Here is a 19,595-nt window from a genome sequence, read left to right as displayed (position 1 = left end):
GGGGAGTGGGGTGGTGGCTGGCAGGGCTGGGTGGGGGGAGTGGGGTGGTGGCTGGCAGGGCTGGGTGGGGGGAGTGGGGTGGTGGCTGGCAGGGCTGGGTGGGGGGAGTGGGGTGGTGGCTGGCAGGGCTGGGTGGGGGGAGTGGGGTGGTGGCTGGCAGGGCTGGGTGGGGGGAGTGGGGTGGTGGCTGGCAGGGCTGGGTGGGGGGAGTGGGGTGGTGGCTGGCAGGGCAGGGTGGGTGTGGAGAGTCAGGTGGGTGAGCTGGTGACTCTGGAGGCTGCACAGTGTGGTGACTGCAGTTAATAATAACGTGGAGCTGCATATTTCAAAACAGCCAGAAGAGGGGATTTAAAATGTTTTCACCACAAAGAAATGGTAAAGCCTTGAGGTGATGGATATGCTAATTAGCTCAATTTGGTCATTCCACATTGTATGCAGGATGAAAACATCATATCGGACTCCATAAATATGCACAGTCATTATTTGTCAACTAAAAATAAAACTGTTAAAATTGTGGATGTGTATAAGGTAATAGCTGTTGCAGTCGCAGAGTCGTTTTGTGTGCGGCCCCCCCCATGCTGAGACACAGCAGCTCGCTCCACCTCTGTTTCCGGGGTGCAGGGGGCCATCACCTCTGGACTCTCCCCCTACCCCCCACCTTCTGAGACCACACGCTGGGCGCTGATGAGGAGCAGGGAAGGGTTTGTGTAGCCAGAGCGTGGGAGGAGACTGGGAGGAGACTGGGAGTCGTAGCTCGAACCACATTGCATGAGGCCTTCAGGCTCTTTAAGGACAAAGTGTTCGGGGCCATCGCGGAGGGTTTTGAGCAGAATGATGCAGCGTGACTTGGGATTTACGAGGTTTATGAGAACCCTTTCAGTGGTGGTGTGAAGGAGGGTTATGGGACAGGAGGCTGCTGGACCAGTCAGGCTGTGGGAGGATGGTTGCTGGCTAGGTAGGTGTGGGGCAGTGGTGAGAGGTGTCAATCTCCAGGGTTTGTTGGATGGGGATGATGAACAGGATGCAGGTTTGGAGGAGAGGATGCGGGGTTTTGTGCAGGACCGGCAGGGAGTGGAATGGTGGTACCATTGCCAGTTCCACCCAGCACCCCGAGCTGCCGGGATGGGGTGATACCAGGGCAGGGGGGGTGGGTGGTAGAGAGATGATGTATTTGGGGAAGTCACACTAATTTTGGAACACCCATCCAACATCTAAGTGGTGCCATGGACTGAACGTGTCCCCCCAAATTCCTGTGTTGAAGCCTTGGTCCCCAGTGAGATGGTGCTTAGAGGTGGGGCCCTGGGGGGCGATGAGGGCGAGATGTGGCCATGAGGGTGGGGGCCCCATGTTGGTATTCGTGCCCTTGTAGGAAGAGGAAGAGACCCAAGGTCTGTCCTGCATGGGAGGGCATGGCTGGAAGGCACCATCTGAGCCAGGAAGTGGGTCCTCACCAGACACTGCCGTCGCCTCCACCCTGGATTTGCAGCCTCCAGAACTGTGAGAAATGAACTCTGCTGTTCATTTATGAGCCCCGGTCTATGGCTTCCGTTTTATCGGCCCCAGCTGACTAAGACATGTGGTGTGTCTTGATGAATTGATGAATTCTCTGTGGTTTGAAGAGTCTTCGTGGATGGTGCTGCAGCCGGAGGAGAGGCATGTGCTTTGTAAGAGATTTGGGGAGCGAAGTCCCCCCAAGTTTTACATCTGTAACAGGCTGTGAATGACTGTTCTTGCCTCAGTGCCACCAGAGTTGGCGCAGGGGAGAAGCATTGGAGGAAACCCCCACACTGGTGTGGAGTCGGAGCACCCTTCCTGCACTTGGAGTGGGGGTTCGGCAGCAGGGTCTCTGTTCGTTGTGACAAATGCTGACATTTCATGGGGATGCTGGAATCTGGTGTAAAACGTGAGTGTGGATTCGCCCTCAATCCCTTATTTCACAGGCGTTTGTCACAAAGCGACCCTGGTCCTGCCAGGCCGTGTGGAGGGTCTGTTCTTTCTTCGAATCCTGTTTGCTCTTGTCTGGGTGTGCTGGACGCTTGTTTTAAATAAGAAGGTGAAGACCATGAGTTTGTGGATGTATCTGCATTGTAACGGGAAAGCTGTAGGAAGGCCTGGGAGGACTTCAACTCCAGATGAGTTTCACGGTCCTTTTACATTTTTTTCTTAATGACATTTCAGTGCTGCTTCCTCATAGTTGTAAAAATCGTTGTGCAGACCAGCTGGACATTATTTTACATGAGTCCTTTTACTCTCGTCTAATAACACATGGGCGCCCGGTAAGAAGCCAAGGAGTCACGGCGGCGTGTGTGAGCCGGAAGGGCTGCGTCTCACCCGCATGGCCCAGCACCCCTGCATCCTCCGTCCTCTCTGCCACCCCTTCCTGGCCCTGGCGGCTGCTCTCCTCCCACCCCTCCCCTCCCCTCCCCATGGGCTCACAGGGCTGCATCCTGAGTTTCAGATGAGCCAGAAGTGAGCACGGCAGATGCCTGAATAACGCTCTTCTGTTCAAGGGCGTTTCCTTATGACACTGATGAGGAAAACGTGGATCCCAGCTGGCGTGCTGCACATGCGCGGGTTGGCTCCTTCCCCCAGGGCTGTGTGAGTTTCTCTGGGGACTGGGTTTCCTCCCACATCCCAAAGTGGTGCACGTGTGGCGAGTTGCTGTCCCCTGGGTCCCTGTCTCAGTGCCTGGGGCGGCCTCCATCCAGGCCTGGTTCCCGCCTGGCACCCTGAGCTGCTGCTGGGATGGGCTCCCGCCACCTGTGACCCTGACCTGCAATAAGTGGGTTGGAGAATGAATGAATGAATGAACGAATGAATGATATAAACTTTTGTAAAAAGACATGTATCAGGTCTGCGATACCCATACTAACGCACAGTTAAACCATGCGGCAGGAGAGCGCTCAGTGAGAGGCTGTGTGCCGTTCTTGTCTGTGACCTGGGTGGGGGCGGAGGTGCTCCCCACCGGGTTTGCTTTGCAGTTATCCCATGACTCAACCCACTGTGGCCAGGGCATTAGCCTCCTGCTTGGGTGAGGCCTGGCGACTTCACTCCCCAAATCTCTTATACAGCACACGTATCCCCTCAGGCTGAAGTGCATCCTGGCATGGTCCCTAGAAGGCGGTCATCGGCTGGGGCAACACTGTTCCTTGTGTGAACTTTGCACTTATTGAGATGCTTCATCCGCAGGGCACACGTCCAAAGCCCGTGCGGCGTCCGGTTCCCTCTCATCCATTTCTCTAGTCAAGGAGATGAGGTTGGGGTGCCGTGTGCAGGAAGGGGCCTGGAGAAGCCACAGGTTTGGATGTGGATTTTCAGACACCTGCCTAAAGGACTCCACGTGCTTCCAGCCCCTGCAGCTCATTGCTGGGGTTCTCAGACACCTCCATGAGGACCTCTGGTCCTGCATTCCCAGCTCTAAGCAGGCCCTCCGTCTGCTCTTTATCTCACAAAGCATGTGGAAGCTGTTACCTTGTGCTCGCCGAGTCTGTTCTTCTGGTGCTTGTGAGTTTTTGCCTTGGTCACTCTCCCGTGTAAGATGGGGTTTCAGCTGCAGCTTTGAAGGGGGTTAATGGAGTGTATCTCCCTGTTCACTGGAGGTTGAGCCCTTCACATCAGAGAATGTTTCTTGCACCAGCAGCACCAACAGTGCCTGGGAGCTTGACGGACAAGCAGACTCTTGGGCCCTGCCCCGGGACTCCTGGGTGGGCCCAGCAGAAGGCGTTTAACAAGCCCTCCAGGTGGTTCTGATGCCGGTGGAAGTGTGAAGACCTCTGCCTCATGATTACAACCGTTGACTGATTGCAGCTCATCCCGGTGCTGGTGAGATCCAGTGAAGCAGCAGCCTGATGTCTTCACAACGGTGTCACGACATCTCCAGCCCCTGGAGGGTTCCTCTGTCCAACCTGCTCCCACAGCGCCTTCCTCATGGGACTCCTTCAGTCCTCAGCTGCCCTACGAGGTGTGGTTTCGCCTGGACACGGAAGGTGCAGCCCAGCCTGTGAGCCATTGGCCAAGGATGGCCTCCCCGTGGCGGCAGAGGTGAGAGGTCCCCCGAGCAGCCTGTCTGATGCCTGCACCTGCCTTCCCTGGGCCATGCTGCTGACAAGGGCCTCAGTGGTGAGTGTGACTCCTTAGAGCTGGCAAGACCTGGGATACCAGCCCTGTGTGCAGAGGCACAGGTGTTACATCGGGTGCACGGGGTACGGGACTGGGCCGCAAGAGGCAGAGGGGCGTTCTGGTCCCAGCCTCTCTGGCTGTGTGTGTGGTAGCAGGCACCTCATCTCTTAACTACTTTTAATGCCACAGAAGGGAGGCCAGAGATAGAAGACATTATCAAACAAATATGGAAATCATTAAGTCCTGGCATCACAAAAGTTAAAATGCTATTATGTCTCATCTCAAAGAAAGCTTGTAATGCCGCATATTCTAGAAAAAAACCTAAGGCTGTTTCTTCTAGGTTGAATTAGCTGGAAAGAATTGAGTACGTGTGAATGTTCTTGACACTCTAAAGCGTGTATTCATGTCTCGGGCTTGTGTGGCTGGAGAAGCACATTCAATGGTGTGGGGTAATTTCACGTTTCACGACACACCACTTATTTGTTATGTGAACTGCAGAGGGTGAAACTGTGAGGACGCCCCGGGGGACACGCACCCTCCGTCTCCCGAGGCTGATGGGAACGGCGAGACTCACCATCCCAGAAGGCAGAAGACACAGAGGATGGGTGACAGAAGAGAAAGCGGAACACATCTTTAAGACCTTTGCGTTTGGAAATAACTTCACATGTAAAAGCTGTAAAAATAAAGGAGCACTGGGTGGATGGTGGGTGCCACCTCTTCACGGGTGGACAGTGGGCACCCTGCTCTTCACAGCATCACTCCTGGGTGGACGGTGGGCGCCCTTCTCTTCATGGTGTTGCTCCTGGAGCCGCGAGGCCCATGTCCTCTCACTCCTGGTGTTCATTTTGGTTATACCTCGGAGCTGGTGGTCTTGCTAACATATAATTACTATTCTTTCTCTCCCTTTGCAGCGAATAAGCAGTGTGTGGGGAATAGTTTTAAACCACATGATACCTTGTTCCCCATCAGAATTTCTCCCAGTTCGGTACCCATGGATGGCTCCTGCCCCGTCCCATGTTTATGAGGCTACATGTAAACTGGAAGGGAGGAGCTGGCGTTGAATCCATCACCACGAGGCGGCTGCAGCCTGAAAGGAGCATTCGTGGAAAGAAATGCCAGGGAGGTTAACAGCAGGACGGCAGAAGCTGAGATACTCACTAAAGGATTGGAATGGGAAGGCGAGAGAATTTTCCAGGAACAAAAACACAGAGAAACAGAAAACAGAAGTGAGATGTTAAAAGAAAATGAGCTCTGTAGGTCCGACAGCTAAATAATAGAAGTTCCAGGAGAAGAGAACAGAGAAGTATTTTGAACTTCCAAAAGTGAAAGGATATGAGTTTTTATTGTGAAAACTATACACATTGTTTTAAAAGAAAAGTAGGTATAGGTTGGGTGTGGTGGTGTGTCCGGAATTGGTGGGTTCTTGGTCTCAGTGACTTCAAGAATGAAACCACGGACCCTCACGGTGAGTGTTACAGTTCTTAAAGATGGTGTGTCTGCAGTTTGTTCCTTCAGGCATTCAGATGTGTCTGGAGCTTCTTCCTTCTGGTGGGTTCGTGGTCTCGGTGTCAGGAGTGAAGCTGCAGACCTTCCCAGTGGGTGTCACAGCTCATAAAGGCAGTGCGTTTGGAGTTGTTTGTGCTTCCCGGTGGGTTCGTGGTCTCACTGGCTTCAGGAGTGAAGCTGCAGACTATCGCAGTGAGTGTTACAGCTCATAAAGGCAGCGTGGACCCAAAGAGTGAGCAGCAGCAAAATGTATTGCAAAGAGCCTTCCCCCAGCGTGAAGGGGACCACAGCGGGTTACCACTGCTGGCTCAGGCAGCCTGCTGTTATTCCCTTATCTGACCCCACCCACATCCTGCTGATTGGTCCATTTTACAGAGAGCTGATTGGTCCGTTTTGACAGAGTGCTGGTTGGTGCCTTTACAATCCTTGAGCTAGACACAGAGTGCTAGACAGAAAAGTTCTCCAACTCCCCGTTAGGTTAGCTAGATACTAACTAACCAGAGTACTGATTGGTGTATTTTCAAACCCTGAGCTAGACACAGAGTGCTGATTGGTGTCTCTACAATCCCTCAGCCAGACGTAAAAGCTCTCCAAGTTCCCACCAGACTCAGGAGCCCAGCTGGCTTCACCCAGTGGATTTCTCAGGGGGGCTGCAGGCAGAGCTGCCCCCCAGTCCGGGCTGTGCAGCTGTGCACCCGCATTCCTCAGCCCCTGGGTGGTCCATGGGACCCAGCGCTGCAAAGCAGGGGGCAGCGCTCGTCGGGGAGTCTGGGCCACAGCGTGGGCGGGGGAGGGGGTGGGGTGGGGGTTCGGGCTTGGCGGGCTGCAGGTCCCCAGCCCTGCCCCTGGGGGAGGCAGCTGAGGCCCCACGAGAACTCGAGCGCAGCGCTGTCAGGCCGGCACTGCTGGGGGACCCAGTGCACCCTCTGCAGCTGCTGCCCGGGTGCTAAGCCCCTCACTGCCCTGGGCCGGTGGTGCCTGCCGGCTGCTCGGTGTGCTGCCGGCTGATCCCGAGCTGGCACCCACCAGAACTCGCACTGGCCCACGAGCGCTGGGCGCAGCCCCGGTTCCCACCCGCGCCTTTCCCTCCACACCTCCCCGCAAGCAGAGGGAGGCGGCTCTGGCCTCAGCCAGCTCAGAGAGGGGCTCCCACAGTGCCTGCAGGCTGAGGGGCTCCTCAAGTGCCGCCAGAGTGGATGCGGAGGCCGAGGAGGTGCCGAGAGCGAGGACTGCTAGCACGCTGTCACCTCTCAGTGGCTCATGCCTGAGATCCTAGCACTTTAGGCGGCTGAGGCAGGAGGATTGTATGAGGCCAAGAGTTTGTGACCAGCCTGGTAAAGACCCCATCTCTTAAAAATGTTGTTTTTTAATTAGCTGGGCATGATGTTGTGTGCCTGCAGTCCCTGCTACTCAGAAGGCTGATGTGAGAGGATTGCTTGCGCTGAGCCCAGGAGGTTGAGGCTGCAGTGAGCTACGATCGCACCATTGCGCTCCAGCCTGGGCAACAGAGCAAGACCCTGTCTCAGACAAAAAGTAGGTCCAAACGCTTAAACAGCAATGCAGTCCTCCACTGCACAAATCGGTCTATTTCTATATTATTTGAATTTCTTCCAAAGAAAGAAGGCTGTACAGGGAGGGTTTGGACAGGAAGTTGAAACTGATCAGTGGAGAGGGAGATCCAGCAAGAAGAGCCTCGATGGCAGTACGTAGGGTCCCCATTGCAGTGGCAGCATCCATGTCTCCTGACCCTTGAGCTCGACACCCTCCAGGCTCATCAACAAGCATCTCAGGTGCTGTGAGCCATTTAATACGTGTCCTGTGACATCGTTGTTCCCATTTGCAGGCTGGGCATGAGAGTTCCAGGGCTTTGCTGGACATCTGTGTCTCAGTTGAGAGCCTCGGGGGTGGGCAGGGAGGAAATGGCTGGAGGGCAGCTTGGGAACCGTGCAGCCCCCACTGGACCCCACCCGCGAAGTTCTGTGGTCAGACGAACCCAGGGGGATTCCAACTCATGGTCATGGGAACTGAGGAGCCCTGATGGGTCCATGGCAGAGGGATTGGTCAGGAATGTTGCCCCAGAAGCAAGACGCAGGCTGGACTGAGGCTGAGGCCAGCAGACGGGGGGCAGTGCGGAGGCACAGACCTAAGCCCGGCCACTCCCCTCCTCGGGCGCCCAGCCACGTTCGTCTATTCCTCTCGGGCTCTGGTCACTCCTACTGGACAGGAGTCCTCTCTGAGCCCCCATGTACCTGGCACAGAGTGGACGTCTGCTCTGGGACTGTGTTTTAATTTGAGGGGAGACGTGGTCTTGCACTGGCGGGGGCGGCGGGGGGCTCAGAGGGTTCAAGGAAGGAGTCACGGTGTGTGGTTCATGCCGGTGGAGAGGAGGGCCCAGGCGTATGCAAGGTTTGAGCCCAGGGAGCCTGGCGTGAGTCGCAGATGCGCTGGGTACCCTGCGTGAGGGTGAGTGGGATACAGTTCCCGCCGTGGGGAGCCGAGAACCACGAGGAAGCAGCCGGGCCGGGAAGGAAGAAGAGGGCTGGCGGCTTGAGGAGATGGATGCCAGAGGTCGGGGGTGGAAAGTGTGCGGGTAGGCGGGGGGCTTGGCCGGGGGCACGTGTCCGGGTCGGCGGGGCCTAGGGGAGGGTTGGAAAGTGTGCGGGTGGGCGGGTCCGCGGGTGGGTGGTGGAAAGCGGACAGGTGGGCGGAGGCAGGGGGTTGGAAAGTGTGCGGGTGGGCGGGGGCGGTGGGGGGCGTGGTTGAGACGGGTATTGTGGAGCAGCAGGCGAGGGATCCCACGCGGCGCCCTCAGAGTCCCTGTGAGTTATCTTGCTGCCTCCATGCTCTTTTATCTTGTTAATGTCAGGACGTTTTTATCCTTTGATTTCTGGAGGGAGTCCTGTGACTTTGGTTGGGGCCAAAGATTACAAACAAGGATGTTTTATGCAGCTGCTCAGCAGGTTGGGGAATAGCTGGGTTTGGCTGTAGGATAAGAGAAGTGTAGGCGTCCTGCCCGCTGGTTCAAACATCAGTTGGAGAGCAGGGAGGGGCGGCAGAAGTAACTGCAGAGCCCCGAGGGCAGCGCCTTTGAAGGCTGTGATGTCGGCTCAATACGTGTGATACAGCTCAAGGCCATGTCCGTAAAATCAGCCACAACAGGCCTGTGTGTTTTTGTGGCCGTGGCTTATGTAGAGCTAGTAACGACTGTCACCATCTCAGAATACAGCAGCTGCCAGTGTCAGATTGCTTCCCATAGGACGTCATCGCGGGGCAGCTTGTTTCTACTACATGAGCCCTGCCTGGTGTGAGTGTTATCCCCCCACTCTGTACGGGGGACCCTGAGACCAAGAGCTTGGTGACTCGGTGCACGGCACGGCCAGGGAGGACGCCAAGCTCTCCCGCCCGCATCCCTGGCGATGTTATGGCTGAATCCCGTCTCCGGAAAAGTGTGTGATGGAGCCCAGTGCCTCCAGACATGCCCTTCTTTGGAAATAGTGTCTTGGAGGAAACCAAGTCGGCACATTTCTGTTAAGTCACCTGGTTTAGGGTGCTTGTTACGCAGCTGCAGCAGACTGATGCGTTCCATAGGAACACTTCCCCAGCTCCGACTGACATTCATCAGGGACCCTCTGTTCCCTTGGAGGACGGAGCTGCACCGGAGGCGTCAGGGAGGGTGAGGAAGAGGCGTGGCCGGGCCTGGGCCTCTGGACACAGGGGACACACGCAGTCCAGGCCCTGCCTGGAGAGACAGGATGCTGGTGGGGTGTCCAGAGCCCTGGCTGGGGCCGTTTCTTCATCTGAAAATTGGTCACGTGTCCAACATCCACAGCGTATGACCAGGCCACTGGCCACACAGCCTGTGAGCATGGGGTATGTGGACAGTGTGACCGGGCACCCAGATTTCAGGTTTTAACTGATTTTCATTAATTAAAATTACATTGCTGGCCAGGCACAATGGCTCATGCCTATAATCCCAGCACTTTGGGAGGCCAAGGTGGGTGGATTGCTTGAGGTCAGGAGTTCGAGACCAGCCTGGCCAATGTGGCGAATCCCCGTCTGTACTAAAAATATACAAATTAGCCAGCCTTGGTGGTGGGCACCTGTAATCCCAGCAACTAGGGAGGCTGAGGCAGGAGAATCACTTGAACCCGGGAGGTGGAGGTTGCAGTGAGCCGGGATTGCACCACTGCACTCCAGCCTGGGCGACAGAGCAAGACTGTGTCTCAAGAAAATTACATGGTTGCGTGTGACAGCCCAGTGGACGTGCGGCCACTGATCGGGGGGTGCTCCCTCTCCACACCCTCCGATTCTGCTTTCCTCAGATAAGGAGGGCCGTGCTCAGGCTGATGCCCCGGAGGGGTTAGAAATCAGTATTTTAGGAACACGTGTCAGCGCTCACAGCTGGGCAGGTATGGACGGACACCTCGGGGTGACCGCTGAGTATATTTTGTGGCCGTGGCAGCCCTGGCAGGAGAACTCAGCCTCCTGATCTTTCTCAGCTGCCATGGAACAGGCAGGTTGCGTGGAAATGAACTTTCAAACGTGCCTTGGGCAGTGAGGATAATTTCATTCATGTCTGTGGTCTTCTGTAAATCCTTCAGAGAGGAAGAAATGAACCTATTATGGTCCTACCTTCCTGCTCCAGCCAGAGCCGGTGCGGGAAGCGACGAGTGCTGAGCCTTCCAGAGGCCGCCACTGGTCTGGATTTAATGCACTGTCCTGCCTGTGACTGTGGCGGGGAGGACGCTGTCAATGTTAGGTATGAGCACCTTTTTCGAACACAGATTGTCTGCCTTTAGGGAAGTCACAAGTGGATTCTGCCCTGGAAGGTTGATGATTTGTCTTGGATCCTCAAGTGAAAAGAACTGCCTGGCAGGTTCAAGGAAAGCTCTGTGGGAGCCGCAGTGTTGGGCATTGTGTTTGTGGGACCATCCGACGAGATTCCAGGGTGCAGTGAGTGGCTCTGCTGGTCGGAGCTGCTGGGGGCTGCCTCCTGGGGAGAGCGAGGGGCTGGAAGGACCCCAGGGGTCGGGCGTACTTGGCTCCATGAGAGTGGGCGGTGCACAGCTGCCCCAGGAACCCTGTGACTGGCTCGTGGGATCATTCATCACCCGGCCAACACGCCGTGCATCTGAACTGGTGGCTCTCCAGTGATTTCCTCCCCAACAGCCCTTTTTCAAATTGAACAGAGATGGTGGAAAACAGGCCCCAGCAGATGCAACTGTGTCATGCGTGAGGCCTGGTCGCCTGAGTGCCCGTGTCCAGGGATGAGGTTTGAGGTTTGCAGTTCTGCGGAGCGAGGACCCTCCCCGTTCCTGACCCTAAAGGAGCCCCAGAGGCAGGACGTGGGCTCCCGTCAGCACCTCCAGCGCTCTGGTTCTGTGCATTGTCAGAATCCAGGGTTTGGAGGGACGGTCACCAGAGCTGCAGCATTGGAGGGGGGTGCCGGCTCCCATGGAGGTGACATCCTGGGCTGGTCCTGCTGCGGCGGCCCACAGCTTGGGGTCCCAGCCCCGCCCTCCTGCCCCGAGCACGTGTCCTACTGGCCTCACACACATGTCTCGTGACCTCTCACGGCCCTCTCCAATGCTGTCACCACTGCCTGTGATTTTCATCTGGATAGAAACGTGGCCGAGACCGTGAAAGGGCACCGATGGTGGTGGAGTCCCGCGCTGTGATTTGATTGATTGAGACTTCATTCCCGCTTCTTCAAGACGTGTCTGTGGAGTGGTGTCGCCTGTGCTCGCGTTAGTCTAGAGCTGTACTGGGGATGCTGGAGTTAGTCTGGAGTTAGGTCGGTGCCGGGGATGCCGGAGCAGGCCCCGAGTTCCCCTGTGGATGTGCCTGGGGCTCACCCGTGGGCAGCCCCTCCTTAGGAGCAGCACCCAGCAGCAGCAGCAGCTCATGATTTCAGCCGGGAGGAGACTGTGAGGGAAGAGATCCCTCAGGTGGCGTCTGCAGCTGACTAGGTCAGCGTTTCCCCTCTGGCTGTTAATGGGAAGTCAGCACAGAAAAGCATTCTGTGGGCAACTGAATTTAGGGAAGGACACGGCGGAGCCTGTCTATGGAAACGTGTGTCTCTGATCTCCACGTAGGGTGTGGAGGCGGTAGCCTTTTCAGACCTAGTGGATCGTTGACTGCCTCCGGAGGGGGTGGGTTCTGAGGCCTGGCCTTGATCCCTGAGGCCCTTTGGAAAGTTCTGGAAAAGGTGAGTGAATGGGTGTGGCTGTGGAATGAGACAGAGGGCAGATCTGCAAGGAGCCCTCGGAGGTGTCGAACCTCAGGACTTGAGTGTGGGTGTGTGTTCTTGCACTGTCGGGCATGGGGACTAGGAGCTCATCAGGGAAACAGTGTCAGATATGACCCCACAGGCTCAGACCACACTGATGAAAAATACCGACAGCTTCCATGTGGCATGGGGCCAGCACCTGACCCTGTGGTGGTCACAAGGGTTAGCGCCTCCCTGCCCCGACTGTCTCACCAGGGTTTGCTCTCTGCCTCAGCTACACGGTCAGCTCTGTGCAAATGAGAAGCATGTGATGGAACTTTTAATTCCACATTTTTCACAGCATTTGGTAGGTACTAAAACTCATTATTGTTTTATTTTCTGTCTCTCTTGATTTGCACAGAGTTGAAAGTTTGTAATACTGTCTTGTTTGTGATTGATTGTATTTGGGAGAGAATTGTTCTTTTTTCAACATAGAAGAATTGGTGGTGGGGGGATGGAGGAGAAGGGAGTGGTTATTCCAGATCATCTCTTGTGGTTTCATCCATTGCATTTACGAGAGCCTGCTGTATACTCAGCCAGACTGAAAGTCGATCCAGGGCCAACATATGACTGGTGTTTCTTTGTAACACCCTCTGTTCGCCCTCTCTCCTGAGTAAATTGCCCTAGAACAGGTAATAAGCAGAGACTTCTGTTCTCCCTCTCTCCTGAGTAAACTGCCCTGCCCTAGAACAGGCAATAAGCAGAGACCTGTAGATGCTGCCTTCATGGAGGGCTGAGGAATGGCTGCAAGTTTGTCGTGTGGAGTATTTAGGATGAAAGTTCAGCTTTTCCTCTAATTGGGTTTAGAAAGATAATCACACATTTCCCGTAGACATCTCTTCAGCTGCACGTTACTGGACTGTGTGCTTTGCAATCTGTTTTATGTTGATGAATCTTGGGAAAGCCATTCTCTGTTACTTTCACCTCTCCTTCCTTTACCAAATAAGGTATTTTCTTCACATTTTACTACTGAAGTATGAATGTAAATGCAGCCCTTACTTTCACATTCTTCTTTGTGATTCACACTTGATGGAAGCTCAGACTCTAGAAGACCCAACACAACGTTCCAGCAGCCCTCCATCTCCAGGCTCTAATTGCGCCTAATATTTTAAAAGCCATCACAAAAATTGGTGGGTCCATTTACCTTATTGTGGGAGCCCCTGGAGTACAGCTTTCAAGACCCTGATGGCCCATTAGGGGCATCCATTAAACCCGGCTGCATTCCCATTCCAGAAATGGCACAGATGATAATCACACTCACCTGATTAACCTTTTCAATGAAAAATGTATGTCATCAAGATTCTTCTGTACCATTTAATTTGTTACCATTTAATTCTGGGCGTGCTGACTTTGTGCAGCATTGGACGACCTTATTAGAAGAAACACTTGTAACAGTTAGTGAGATGCCTTCCTCCACCCGAATGATAACAAATGCATTTTATTTGTTTGTTTTAAAACAGGTTTTGCCTGGCATTCTGCAGAAGCATTGCTGTATCTTACCAGACAGGAATACAGGTAAATACATTTCATTCTTCTGATTTGAGATTATAGGTTTCATATCAGTAGCAAAATTGAGAAATGTGATTACCTAATTTAGATATTTTGTGCATTTTTATGTTATGGGTTGTTTTTAGTGCAAGATTGCATATTAACTGTAAGATGTGAAAATAGGATATTTAGTTCTGTAATGAGTTATGAGCTGAGCCCAGAGATCTGTTTTTATTTGACAGAGGAAATTGATTTATTAATAGGTGATTGTTGTATTAGGTTTTTAAGGGAAAGTGGTTGTCTTATAAACTTGAATTTGTTGGTTTCAAAGCTGTTTCTTTTGCTAATTATACTTATTTATTAAGGAAAAGACACCATTTTTATTGGCTAGAGTGAAATGTATTTGGAGTCTGTTTGCAGTCAAGGCCTTACTTTGTGATCAGGGTAGGAACTGGCTAGATGTTATGTTCTTAAAACCCCCAAGGTCTCAGTGAATAAAACGTGGGCATGAATGTTTTGAAGTGGGAGATGCATCTCTGTGTAACTTCTCATGGCAGGACAGGTGTGTGTGGCTGGTGGTTGTGAGGAAGTGTTTTGCATGACTTTTAAGGAAACATGACGGAGAAAAAGAAAGTCTAAAAAAAACTTTATTATCATACAATGAAGGGGAAAAAGAATCAGTCGGGGCTTGTTATCCTGTGGATATGGATCTGCATTTTTGTTATCCTCCTGCAAGAGTTCTGATTTATGTTTATCAAAGAAGTTGCAAGTCCTGAGGAAAGTAAAGAGAAGGTGCCTCTTTCGTATGAGAGGCTCTGCGAGTTTATTCATTTCTAAAAGCAATCATGTTCTGTCAAGTATGTATTTGTGTCCCAGGATATTTTAGTTGGGTATGAAACAGAGGTTTGCTGACATTTTCTTACTTGTTTTCTAGTTATAACAAGTTAGTTACAAAGACTCTTCCATGGTAATTAGAAGAATTTAATTTGTTGGGCTTTACTGTTGACTCACCACTAAGGATGGCATCTCAGTAGCCAACGTTGTCTGTATTATACATTCCAGAGTAAAACACTGGGTGTTTTGAGAAAAATACAATCTTTATTTATTAATTATGAGCATGGATGGATGACATTACTGATAGTACTCTTCTTCAAACACAGAACTGTCCCTGTTTTGTTTTTTTTTACCCAGTCAAGTGTGTCTCAGCTACAAGTTTGAGTATATCTACTGCTTACGGGGAAGCTCGTTGAGTGTGTCAGATATTTTTGAGCCTCTTTTTATTTTCTGGAAGTCTTGGTTATAAGTAAAATTATATGAAAAAGTCACATGTGCAAAAACAAAGATTTTTGCAACTGTGTCCATCAAAGTCAGCATCACAAAATTTTTTAAAAGAAATTAATTTTCCAGGTTCAGGTCAATCATTACTCTGATTCTAAGAAACATCAGAAATAACGATAAAATAAGTTAAAAGCTAACTACTTTACTGTGGGCATCTCAGTGGGTCTTAAGTATGGAAATGCATTTTCCTTGTTTTTTTTTTTTTTGTTTTTTTTTTGACAATTTGTTCTGTTAATGGTTTTAAGTTAATTTGGAAAACATCGCCAACTGGAGATGTTTTATTTGCTTTTCATGAGACTCTAAGTAATCAATCTGTAGAACCAAGAGAGTTGCCTTCCATTGGGGCCTCAATGCAGAGGACAGTAGCCGGGCAATTTCCTCAAAATTATTTTTATATTATGGAATGTTTCATGTCATGTCAGCTGTGGAAGACCATAGGCTTTAATATTCGGTGTGGATAAGGGAAGGAGTGGCTCCAGAGAAGAGAGAGGAGTTAGTTGAGATTATAACTCTTAAAAGTATAAGTCCATTCAGAATGGAAAGATGGGGAGAATTCTAGCTTTTAGCAAAGAATTTGCTGCAGTATGTCCAAAGCTGCTTCATGATTTAGAAGATCTCGTTTGGAAACATCTTCGGACCTCAACACAGTGGAGGTTCTTGGTGAAAGCTTTTGCATTTCAGTGGCATGTAAAGGTCCTTGTAAGGGTGACTGTAATGTTCTTCTACCTTAATGGTTTTGTGGAAGAGTTTTCACAATTTCTCATTAAGGACATTAACTTTGGAATGGGCACCAAGTTTCCGTTTTGGAAGGTGAAGCGCGTTCTGCAGAAGGAGGATGGGGACGGCTGCCCAGCAGCAAGAACGTAGCGAATGCTCTGAACTGGCTGCTTAGGCAGCAGCACCACGGTGGATTCTGCGTTACGGGTGCTTGACCAGAATTAGAAAGAAGATTAACTTTGGGATGAATCATCACTTTTTTCTCGTTTGGTTTTTACTTATTTTAGAAACGCTTTATACTCCATTAATTTTATACATGTCATGTTTCTGAATTAAACATGGCTGCTTGTGAAAGATAAATATACTATCATTTTCTCTCGCAGTTTTGATTACTTGTGATGGTTTTAGGCAATGCCGTGAAGCGTCAGAGGGAATTCCACTGGTTACTTTCCCATACGGTCTTGTTTGGCTGCTTGTTCTCAGAAAAGCGTGTTTGTTGGTGGAGAATGTGACCAAGGTGACCATCCTTTTCATGAAGGCACAAACGTGAATACATATGTAGCTTTTAAGCCTTTAAAAAAAAAAAACCCAAAACACATTTATGCCTGTCTTTAGTTCTAAGCATTCTTGCCTTTTCTTGCTTTGGTGACCCCTGATTGGCCTTTCACAGGCCTTTGGTTTGCGACCTACCTGGAGTGGGCGTTGAAGCCAAAAAACACAGGAAGGTGGAGTGACTTGGGGAAGAGTGGACGTCTCAGGTGTCTGGATTTTAGCAGCTGCCTCTGGCTTGAATCCAGCATCACCTTTTACTAGGATTGGTGTCCTTGCAGGGGGTGTTCCATCCTTAGCACACCTTTTTTGGTTAGCGGGCTATAGAAAGGATCGCCAAGCAGGGCAGGCCTTGGGCATGGCATCCTGGACGCGCCACCACGTTTGGGCTGAAGGCAGGCCCACTTGCTGCTGGACTCAGGCTGTCGGGTTTCTGGTGAAACTCAAGGCATCGTGCAGTTAAAATAGTCCCAGATGCCTGCTGATTCCTGCGTGGAGCTGGAATCCTCATTTGAGGAGTGACTTTTTCACAAACATCCTTTCATGACGAGTCGCTGTTTCCTGAGGGAAAGTGAACCTGTCTAAAGTTTTATAGCCAGGTGTGCCTCCTAGGAACAGGTGTTCCTCCTAGCAACAGAGACCTCTTACAGTTGCTTTAGTACTTTCGACCCAACTGGAGGGGTGAGAACTTTGGTTCCATGGTGAAGAGATGACGCGGCCTAAGCGGTGTGTTTTCCTTCAGGGACTCTGTTTCTTAGGATGTGTGTATAATGTACGTTGGAAGGATGCGTGTGTAATGTATGTTGGAAGGACACGTGTATAACGTATGTTGGAAGGATGTGTGTATAATGTATGTTGGAAGGATACTGGAGGATGTTGGGAGGATGTTGGAGAATGTTGGAAGGATGCATGTTTTCATGTATGTTGGAAGGACACTGGAGAATGTTGGAAGGATGCATATATAATGTAGGTTGGAAGGATGCTGGAGAATGTTGGAAGGATGCAAGTATAATGTATGCTGGAAGGATGTTGGTGAATGTTGGAAGGATGCATGTATAATGTATGTTGAAAGGATACTGGAGAATGTTGGAAGAATGCTGGAGAATGTTGGAAGAATGCTGGAGAATGTTGGAAGGATGCGTATATAATGTATGTTGGAAGGATACTGGAGGATGTTGGAAGAATGCTGGAGAATGTTGGAAGGATGCATGTATAATGTATGTTGGAAGGATGCTGGAGAATGTTGGAAGGATGCTGGAGAATGTTGGAAGGATGCTGGAGAATGTTGGAAGGATGTGTATATAATGTATGTTGGAAGGATACTGGAGGATGTTGGAAGAATGCTGGAGAATGTTGGAAGGATGCATGTATAATGTATGTTGGAAGGATGCTGGAGAATGTTGAAAGGATGTGTATATAATGTATGTTGGAAGGATGCTGGAGAATGTTGGAAGAATGCTGGAGAATGTTGGAAGGATGCTGGAGAATGTTGGAAGGATGCATGTATAATGTATGTTGAAAGGATACTGGAGAATGTTGGAAGGATGCTGGAGGATGTTGGAAGGATGCTGGAGAATGTTGGAAGGATGCTGGAGAATGTTGGAAGGATGCGTATATAATGTATGTTGGAAGGACACTGGGGAACACATCAGAGGCCACCTTCCATTTAATCCGCATTTCCCTGACAGTGAGATCTAAGCAGGGAAAATGTTGGGAGCTGTTTAGTTCTTAGAAGATCTGGCTTCCTTACCTTGATTGTTAATGACCTTCACTTCAGAATTGCCGTGACATTTGGGAAAATTAAGTTACACAGTTGTAAGCGTAATACATTCTTTTCTTTAGGCTGCACAGTTGGCCGGGGTTCTGACTTTGGGCTTAGCTGCCTCACACAGCCTTTATCCTGAGTGTTTCAGGAGATGGCCTATTCTACTGCCAAGAATAATTAGAATTTTCAAGAATGAATTGATTTTGCAATATGGCAGCAGTAATTACCCATGCAAACTTTGATAATAACAACTGAATAATGAAACCTCAAATAGATCAAGCGTGCGGGAGTACTATGTTTGATTTTTGAGATACATTATGTTTCTAATTGACAGTGAATACAAAATGACTGTGAAACACGTTATATATAAAAGTTGGGTGGAAAGGTTTCACGTGACTTCCCTGTGTTTGTGGGACTGACGGTGGCTTTATTTGCAAATACGTAATGGAAACTCCTGACTCTGAAAGTGGGTCCCCACAGCAATGTGCTGGTCAGCATTTATCAACTGACTTTCTGATGCTGGGTGAGAGGGAGGGTGGGGCGGCCTTGTTCTAGTGTTTGCCAATTTCTGTGGTCCAGTTTCAAGCTGCTGCTTGACGTGCTTGGACACGGAGTTGTGGGGAGTTCTTGGCAGCCACCAGTTGTCTCCAGCTCATTGGAGCCGGCTCCTGCACCGTGGTGCCCATCGTCCTCTCTGGGTAGCTGACTCCCCACACCAAGATGCCCGCCTTCCTCTCTGTGGAGCCGGCTCCCCACACCATGGTGACCGCCTTCCTCTGTGTAGCTGACTCCCCACACCAAGATGCCCGCCTTCCTCTGTGTAGCTGACTCCCCACACCAAGATGCCCGCCTTCCTCTCTGTGGAGCCGGCTCCCCGTACCATGGTGCCCGCCTTCCTCTCTGTGTAACTTTCCTGTGGTCATTCCCTTCGGTAGCTGCAGTTCCTGTGTGTTCTCTGCAGGGTGGTGAGCTGTTTAGTTGTGCGTTGGCAAAATGAAATCTTGGATTGAAATGTAGCCTTTGTAATGGAGTGCTTCATTTTCAAAAATCTACGTAGGTTGAGCGAATGTTTTTGTGATTTATATTTGGATGTTGAGTATATTTGTATTACAAGGTAGGATTTTAGAAGCCTACAGGGTGGCAGACCTAATTATACTTTATTAAGTTTCCGCACGTAGAGCTGTTGAAACCCAGTCGCCACTGGAGCAGTTTGCAGGTTTAGTTCAAAACCGCAGAGGGACACCATTGTTGAAATGTTAGGAAAGGTTCTGTTTGGTGATTGTAAATCTCCTAGATTTCTCGTGAGCTAAAGGTTTTAAAGAGCTTTTAATTTCATGATGGACAAATAACGGAAAATCAGTGGACCAGTTTGCATTCTCTGCTACAGGCCTGTCTGAAAGGCCAACAGTTCGCGATAGCTGGTGGCACTGAGAGTCTGGCGTGAGCATATATGTGGAAATGAGACTTGACTTCATTAATGTCACACCTCCCTGGCATAGGATTCCTAAAGCTATGTAGACAATGACATTGTTACTTTGTGTTACATGTGAATTCTTACACTAATAGTGGATGTTACATGCTTTTTTAATGCTTTCCAGTTTATAAGGTGCTTTCACATTCATCTTGACTAGTCCTGTAACTTTGTTGTGAGATAGAAAATGTGTCCCCATTTTGCAGAAGAGAAAACAGATCCAGAAGTACCTGTGACTTCATTGTTCCACAGCTGTGCCTCAGATACGGGCTTGAACTAAGTCAGTGTGTGATACCATGTGACCTGAATAAGTCCTGAATTACCCACCTGTGACTTTCCGGTCACATTTGATGCAGAACAGCACAGCGTGGACC

The 19,595-nt window shown here is 50.7% G+C and overlaps 1 protein-coding gene across 1 annotated transcript in view; it reads left to right on the top strand.

The window, feature by feature from the left end:
• Window positions 1–19,595, top strand: part of DLGAP2 (DLG associated protein 2) — an 896,861-nt gene that overhangs the window by 174,963 nt on the left and 702,303 nt on the right. The window contains exon 2 of the mRNA XM_025394866.1: window positions 13,354–13,408. Coding sequence (XP_025250651.1) covers window positions 13,354–13,408 — 55 coding nt within the window. The remainder of the gene's footprint in view (window positions 1–13,353; window positions 13,409–19,595) is intronic.

Source organism: Theropithecus gelada, chromosome 8, assembly GCF_003255815.1.
Source record: "Theropithecus gelada isolate Dixy chromosome 8, Tgel_1.0, whole genome shotgun sequence".
In the NCBI taxonomy this organism is placed as follows: domain Eukaryota; kingdom Metazoa; phylum Chordata; class Mammalia; order Primates; family Cercopithecidae; genus Theropithecus; species Theropithecus gelada.
The sequence above is the reverse complement of the archived record's forward strand: the minus strand, read 5'-3'. Positions and strand labels throughout refer to the sequence as shown.